The sequence below is a fragment of the Sceloporus occidentalis genome, unplaced genomic scaffold (assembly GCF_023333645.1).
Source record: "Sceloporus occidentalis isolate IW3139 unplaced genomic scaffold, rSceOcc1.0.p SCAF_1, whole genome shotgun sequence".
Taxonomy (NCBI): Eukaryota; Metazoa; Chordata; class Lepidosauria; order Squamata; family Phrynosomatidae; genus Sceloporus; species Sceloporus occidentalis.
Genome location: NW_028316981.1, coordinates 221,709,322 through 221,717,518, shown reverse-complemented (window position 1 = coordinate 221,717,518; position 8,197 = coordinate 221,709,322). Strand labels below are relative to the sequence as shown.

Genomic DNA, 8,197 nt, shown 5'->3' with positions numbered 1-8,197 from the left:
TTCGTTTGAATCGCGAAGGCCCGCCCAGTGTTCCTTCTCGGCGGAGCCAATCAGAAGGCGGCAGGCCCCGGCTCCTGCCCGGAGCTGGCTTCCTATTGGGCGCGACGCAGGCAAAGGGGGCGTGGATTAGAACGCGGAGATGGTTACAGTGTGTCCAAGCGGGCAGACGGAGGAGGCGAGAGGACAACAAACAGCGCCGGGCGGCACGTGGGGGCGGGGCTGAGTGGGTGGGTGGGTCCCTCCCTCCCTCCCTCCCTCCCTCCCTCGGCACCGAAGGCTCTGCCCCAACAGCAGCAGCAGCAGCAGCAGCAGCAGCAGCAGCAGCAGCAGCACCTTCAACGCATCGCTGCCGGGCACCGAGGAGGTAGGTCTCCAAGGGGGCCTCTGAGCATGTGCAGAGTGCTTCCACTGCTCCAGGTCAGTGGGAGTCTCGGCTCTTCCCTGCTTCTGAGTGTGTGCGGAGTGCCTTCCTCGCTCCAGAGCTTCGGCCACGGAGGCTGGCACCGAGGACGGTAGGGAAGATGACGATGATGATGATGATGATGATGGCAGGTGGATGATGATGATGGTGGTGGTGGTGATGATGATGATGGTGGGGATGATGATGATGGTGGTGGTGGTGGTGGTGGTGATGATGGTGGGGATGATGATGGTGGTGGTGGTGGTGATGATGATGGTGGTGATGATGATGATGGTGGTGATGATGATGATGATGGTGATGATGATGGTGGTGGTGGTGGTGATGATGGTGATGATGATGGTGGTGGTGGTGGTGATGATGATGATGGTGGTGGTGGTGGTGATGATGATGATGGTGATGATGATGGTGGTGGTGGGGATGATGATGATGGTGGTGGTGATGATGATGATGATGGTGGTGGTGATGATGATGCCAGGTGGGTGGAAGGGTCATTCATCCCCACTCCTTCTCAGCCCAGTTCACGCATCCCCCTCGCAGAGGGGGCCTCTGAGCCTGTGCAGAGTGCTTCCAGAGCGCCAGGTCAGTGGGAGGTTGATGGGGATGATGCCAAGTGGGTGGAAGGGTCGCTCATCCCCCCCCCCCACATCTCAGCCCTGTTGGACGTGGTGGAGGGGGCCTCTGAGCCTGTGCAGAGTGCTTCCCCCACTCCAGCGTGGAATGGCCGGCGGACGGTGGGGATGATGTTGATGATGATGATGATGATGATGATGCCAAGTGGCTCTCTCCCCCTTTGTTAGCCAGTGGAGGAAGAGGCCTCTGAGCCTGTGCAGAGTGCTTCCCCTTCTACACTGAGCCTTGGGCACAGCCAAGATGAGCAGAGGTTGAAGGACAAAGCAACACCAAATGCCTATAGTCCCCAGGGTGACCAGAGGTCCTCCTTTTCCAGGACGTGCCCTACATTCCATCCTTCTGTCCAGGAGGCATTCCAAAGGGCCTCCATTCTGATCATGACTAAGAAGCATACATTCATATTTATACGTTCGTCTTTTTAGCTTCTATGCTCAGAATGGAGGGCCTTTGGGAATCTCTCCTGGATGGAAGGTAAGAATGGAGGATGTGTCCTGGAAAAGGAGGACCTCTGGTCACCCTGCGCCCAGGGGGAGGCCGGGGGCTGCCACTGTTTCTGTGCCACCGAGGAAAGGGGTCACTCATCCCAGACGGGGCTATTGACAAGTGGCAGGTGGAGGAGAGGGCCTCTGAGCATGTGCAGAGTGTTTTCCCACTGAGCTTTCAGGGCAACGTTCCTGGAGAGGGGGGTGATGAATCCCTTGTGAGCCTCTTTGGAAAGGACGCAGAGGGGCAGCTTATGATGATGATGATGATGATGATGAATATTATTATTATTATATTTATTTATCTCCTGCTTTTCCCTGAAAATTGAGACTCAGAGGCTTACAATATAAATCATAGAATCACAGAATCGTAGAGTAGGAAGAGACAACTAGGGCCATCCAGTCCAACCCCCTGCCATGCAGGAAATCCAAATCAAAGTATCCCTGACAGATGGCCATCCAGCCTCTGTTTAAAGACCTCCAAGGAGGGAGATTCCACAACACTCCGAGGAAGGAGTGTGTTCCACTGTTGAACAGCCCTTACTGTCAGGAAGTTCCTCCTAATGTTGAGATGGAATCTCTTTTCCTGCAGCTTGCATCCATTGCTCCAGGTCCTAGTCTCTGGAGCAGCAGAAAACAAGCTTGCTCCCTCCTCAATATGACATCCCTTCAAATATTTAAACAGGGCTATCATATCACCTCTAACCTTCTCTTCTCCAGGCTAAACATACCCAGCTCCCTGAGTCGTTCCTCATAAAACATGGTTTCCAGACCCTTCACCATTTTAGTCGCCCTCCTTTGGACATGCTCCAGTTTCTCAATGTCCTTTTTGAATTGTGGCACCCAGAACTGGACACAGTATTCCAGATGGGGCCTGACCAGAGCAGAATATAGTGGAACTATTACTTCCCTTGATCTAGATACTATACTTTTATTGATGTAGCCTAAAATCGCATTGGCCTTTTTAGCTGCTGTGTCGCACTGTTGACTCATGTTCAACTTGTGGTCTACTTAGACTCCTAGATCCCTTTCACACGTACTTTCATTCAGTCAGATGCCTCCCATCCTATATCTGTGCATTTCATTTTTCTGCCCTAAGTGCAGTACTTTACATTTCTCCGTGTTGAATTTCATTTTGTTAGCTTTGACCCAGTTTCTAGTCTATTCAGGTAATATTGAATTTTGATTCTGTCCTCTGGAGTATTAGCTACTCCTCCTAATTTGGTGTCATCTGCAAATTTGATAAGTATGCCCCAATTTTGTCCTCCAAGTCACTGATAAAGATGTTGAATAGCACTGGGCCCAGGACAGGCCCCTGTGGGACCCCACTGGTCACTTCTCTCCAGGATGAAAAGGAGCCGTTGTTGAGCACCCTTTGGGTTCGGCCGGTCAACCAATTACAGATCCATGTAACAGTTACTTTGTCTAGTCCACATTTTACAAGCTTGTTTGCAAGAATGTCATGGGAACCCTTGTCAAAGGCCTTACTGAAATCAAGATATACTATATCCACAGCATTCCCTTCATCTACCAAGCTGGTAATTTTATCAAATAAAGAGATCACATTTGTCTGGCATGATTTGTTTCTCTGAAACCCATGTTGACTCTTTGTGATTATGGAATTGCTTTCTAAATGTTCAGAGACTCTCTGTTTAATTATCTGTTCTAGAATCTTCCCTGGTATAGATGTCAGACTAACTAGATGATAATTGTTGAGATCCTATTTTTCCCCCTTTTTGAAGATGGGGCAACGTTTGCCCTCCTCCAGTCTGCTGGGACTTCTCCTGTCACATTACACATTACAATTAAAACATACAGAAGGGCCCATTGAAATGGAATTAAGCTATTACAGTATTAAAACAGGCTCCTGGGGAACTGGGGCTGGTCTGTGCTGGGGCCACCATTCACCCCCTCAGTCGCCCTTCCTTCTTCCCTCTTTCCAGGTGCCTTCTGCACGGGCATGCAGGAGTCGGGCAAGGCTGCCGAGATCCGTGCCGGTGACTGGCTGACCAGCGCTGCCGCCCGGGGAGAAACCAGCGAGGTGCGACGACTCCTCCATCACGAACTGGTCCATCCTGATGCCCATAATCGCTTTGGGAAGACGGCCCTGCAGGTAGGCCAGGCTGACCCCATGCTCTGTCCTGGAGATGAGTTTTTCCTTTTCTCTCTCCAAACTGACCCTTGCTGGAGGCCTGCAAGAGGGATCTGAACTCAGCCCCAAGGCAGCTCAGGCTGCATCCACACTGCAGAAATAATTTATTGATGCTAGTTTAACTGCCATAACTCCGTGCTATCGAATTCTGGGATCTGTAGTTTATTGTGGCACAGGAGCTCTCTGACAGAAAAGGCTAAATGTCTCACTACAATTCACTATAAAATTTACTGCTCCCAGAATTCACTAGCATGGAGTCATGGTAGTTAAATTAATTGTATATACTCATGTATAAGTCAAAAAAACTGACCCAAAAAGCCTGGGTCAACTTATCCACAGGTCAATGTAGGTACTGTACTTTCATTATCAAAAAAGGAACCATGCCCTGGTGAAAGGTGAGAGCATAATCTCTTTTCAGAGCACCTAAAAAAAGCATCAACTCCCTCTACTATCTCATCCATCCACTCTTTAGGGTGAGCACAAATAGTTGTGCCTGTCAAAACTTTTAATGATCTTCAGCATTTTCCTTTACTTCAGCCTTTACATCCTTTGTTACATGTTATGTTTTACGTTGACGTATCCATGGGTTGTATCTAAATCCATAATTTGGGCCTCAAAACCTGCCCTCGACTTATACATGAGGTCGACTTATAGTCGAGTATATACAGTAGTGTCAAACTGGATTAGTTCTGCAGTGTGGACACTGCCTTAGTTGTTGTCGATGCTGTTGTGTGTCTTCAAGTCATTTTTTACCTACAGCAACCCTGTATTGTATTGTGTTGTTTTTAACATTTTTATCTTTTTAATTGTATTTTATTATTTTAACATGTAACTTGTTTTAATATTATAATAATTTAATTCTATTTTAATGTATTATTTTTGTATGCTTTTAACTGTACTGCTTTTTAATGTTGTGAGCCACCCTGTTTTGACCCCATGATAGGCCACTATACATTCTAAATGACTCGAAGGCATGCAACAACAACAAGATCTCACCTTGCGCTAAAAATGCTGCTGATTACATATCTTTGGGGGCCACATTATTCTCTGTCTTCCATCCCCACTTTTTGCTTGGGCAGGGAAGTTCCCCCGTGACTCAGTGGCAAGTGGTGCCAAACAAGGTCAGGTCACTCAAAGGGCAGAGGGTGGCATGCATGCAGCTGACCTGAGGGGAAGGAGAGGCAAGCCTTGCCCTGCTGGCACAGCTACTGGAAGGTCCTGTCTGAGCAGAAATGTTCCAGGTGGAGTCCTCTTGCAGGGCTGCCAGTTGCCTCTGCCAATTTCTGTGACAGATAACTCAAAAATTACACCTTGGCTGCAGAATGCCAGAACTGTGGTATTAATGTTTTGTGTTGGCAAAAGTCCTCTTGTTGTTGCTGGGTGCCTTCAAGTCGTTTTTGATTTATGGCAAACCTATCATGGTGTTTTCTTGGCTAGATTTGTTCAGAGGAGGTTTGCCATTGTCTTCCTCTGGGGCTGAGAGAGTTTGACATGCCCTTTCTTTGTTGTCCATCTGCCAGCAAGGTTAAGACCTTCCTGTTCGGACAGGCATTTAAAACATAAGGTTTTTAAAGAACTGGATGGGTACTGTGTTCTTTTCAGGTATTTTTAAACACTTTTATCTTTTTAACTGTGGCCTGTTACAGACTGCCAAAATAAAGCTGCTTTGGGTCTCTTTGGAGGCATGCTATTTAAATGATGCATGGGCCCTAAGAGTCCGGAGGTCGCGCCAAAGCCACGCTCCATTCCTAAGCACTGGAGGGCAGCTTTGGTGCAGCTTCCGGATTCTTAGGATGCATGCATCATTTAAACAGCATACAGTACCTCCAAAGAGACCCCAAGCAGCTTCATTTTGGCAGTCTGTAACAGGCCTAAATGTTCTTCTTTTACATGCAATCTGTTTTAATATTGTAATAATTTAATTCTGTTTTCACATAACACTTTTCTAGGTTTTTAATTGTACTATTTTTAATTTGGTAAGCTGCTCTGAGTCCCGGTTTTGGGAAAAGGGCAGGATATAGATGATGATGATGATGATGATGATGGTTTTATGGCTGCACACTATGATTTCCACTGGAGTGCAGTTGAATATGTCTTCACTAATCAGAGAGAATAGCATTCTCATCATGTGCCACCCAAACAAGTGTTGGGCTGGGTGTGTCTCCAGCCTCTCATTCTTCTTTGATGGTATCTCCCTCCGCCCCTAGGTAATGATGTTTGGCAACGTTTTCGTGGCAGAGGAGCTTCTGAAGCAAGGCGCCAACCCCAATGTTCAAGACGAGTCAAGCACGACGCCTGCCCACGACGCGGCCCGCACAGGCTTCATTGACACCTTGAAAATCTTGGTGGAGCACGGCGCTGATGTCAATGTCCCGGATGCTTCTGGCTCGCTCCCCATCCATATTGCCATACGGGAAGGTCACACCAACGTGGTGCGCTTCCTGGCGCCTCTGTCCAACCTGCGACACTGGGACTCAGCAGGGCGGACGCCGCTGGAGCTGGCACAGCAGCTGGGCCTCTCGCAGATCCAGGGCATCCTTGAGCAACACCTCTCTGTCCCAGCTTAACATGAGAACATGTTGGGGGGCAGGATCAACACTGAACAAGCTTTGTTTAGTCCCCTTTTCTCTTCCCCCCTCCAATGAGGACTCTCTCCCCCTTCCTTCCCTGGGCCTTGGAACAAATAGGCAGCTCCTCCTGCCCTACCTCAGTGTGTGTGTTCATATACCTTTGATGTTGTTTTTATTTATGTGCCAGTTTTATCAGGTTTTTTTTCTTTTTGATTTCTTCATTTCTTCCAAATCCATCCAGTTTTCTTGGATCCAGGTGACCTTGAAGTGGAGTGCTTCCATTGGATCCATCCTATGCTTGGCCCAGAAGAGGGGAGTGAACCAGATTATTTTGGGAATGTGACATTTCTGGACGAAAACTCCCAGAATCCTCCAGCCGGTGTGGCTACTAACCTTGCTGGCTAGAGGATTCTGAGAACTGAAGTCAAAAAAATGCAGCTTTCCTCAGTTCCACTGGAGCAGTGGTTCCCAAGCTTTGATCCTCTAGGTGTTTTGGACTTCTCTCCCTAGCCACCTTGGCCAACATTCAGGGATTCTGGGAGCTGAAGTTCAAAACATCTGGAGGACCAAAGTTTGGGAATCACTGCACTGGAGTATGTCTTAACCATCTCTTACTACTCCATGCCTTGGGAAGGTCCCAGGATCTCCTGATCTCATGGTCAGGAGGGATGAATTTTCTTTCTTATGCAAAGACTGTCCATTGCTATGCTCTTCTCCACCTCTTGTACAGAACATCTCAGCCTTATGGGGAAACACCTGGTGGTTTACCTTTGAGGCTATGTCTGTGCACCATTGTTCCATTTGACTTTTCTTGTGAAGAGTTATATTGCTAATTCTTTGGTGTGTTGCACATATTACCTTGTGCGCTGGGAAGGAATGGCAAAGACAAGATGTGTATGTTTATTAGTACAGTAACAGCAAGACTGATGGAGGTATTACAGGGCAGAAAGCTACTGATGCATAGGTCCAAAACACACTGCATAAATTACCCAATTTGAGATTGCTTTCAATGCCCTGGTTCAATGCTAGGGAGTTCTGGGAACTGTTGTTTTGTGAAACATTTAGCCCTTCTCTGTCAGAGCGATCTGGTGTCATAATAAACTACAATTCCCAGGATTCCATAGCACTGAGCCAAAGCAGTTAAAGAGGTCTCAAAATGGATTATTTTGGACCATAGAAGATTTTGCCATGATCTATTCCTGTCGCTGTGGACAGGACCTTTAGCTTTGTGTCGCTTTCAGATATCTCTAAAATCTAACTACACTGGATTCTCCTCCTATTATGTCCCTCGCCAACCTTACAATCTCTCCCTCATTTTGTAAGATCTCAGGGAGATCTCATTGTTAAGCCATTAGTAGTTATTTTCACCTTGGTCTTTTGGTACCTATCCCTGATCTTCACACATATATTGAAAATGTGCTGAATCTGTTATCTTTGACTAAAATGTTTGAGGCTTGTTGTGGCAGCTTGTTCCCTGGAATGAATTTGTGGATCTGAGCTGTGTATATATGCGGGGAAATTTATTCTATTTATTGTGATTTGCAAGGGTTTGTTTTATGGAATGATTAATTTAATTATTAAAAAGCATTAAATCTATGTACAGTTGACTGACTTTGGATCTTGGGGAATTTTTCTGCAGCAGAGAGCATGAAACACTCACCTCTCTTTAGGTTTCAAAGGGCACAGCCCCTGAAGAAAAATATGGGGGTCATTGTGAAGCTTTCTGAGCGCCGTTTTTCAAACTTGGAACCCACAAAGCTTGTGAAGCAAAAGTCACAGTGGACTTGCTGGGAACTGTGAATCACTGCTCTTACATCATCTGCAAGTGGGAGGGATTTGCATCACACCACATCCCTGCACTTACACATAGGGCCTTTTGGAGCTGCAAGTCTGCTTTGCATGCTGCTTCTTGCCACAATGAGTAGTCTTGAGCATTACGGGA

General features: G+C 47.1%; 1 protein-coding gene across 2 annotated transcripts; it reads left to right on the top strand.

Annotated features, from left to right (window-relative positions):
- Window positions 1-312: 312 nt before the first annotated feature.
- CDKN2D (cyclin dependent kinase inhibitor 2D) lies at window positions 313-7,851 on the top strand. Of its 2 annotated transcripts, none has more exons than XM_089511399.1 (3): window positions 313-364; window positions 3,477-3,646; window positions 5,893-7,851. In XM_089511399.1, the coding sequence occupies exons 2-3, from the start codon at window positions 3,494-3,496 to the stop codon at window positions 6,250-6,252; spliced, it is 513 nt and encodes a 170-aa protein (XP_089367525.1). In that variant the 5' UTR covers window positions 313-364; window positions 3,477-3,493; the 3' UTR covers window positions 6,253-7,851. The 2 variants fall into 2 exon arrangements, with proteins under 2 accessions (XP_089367525.1, XP_089367534.1); XM_089511408.1 differs by lacking the exon at window positions 313-364 and adding an exon at window positions 454-512.
- Window positions 7,852-8,197: the final 346 nt, after the last annotated feature.

Coding starts and splice junctions, on each gene's coding strand:
- CDKN2D (XM_089511399.1), top strand. CDS start 3,494: ATGCAGGAGTCGGGCAAGGCTGCCGAGATCCGTGCCGGTGACTGGCTG. Junction 3,647..5,892: donor TTGGGAAGACGGCCCTGCAG/GTAGGCCAGGCT, acceptor CTCCGCCCCTAG/GTAATGATGTTTGGCAACGT.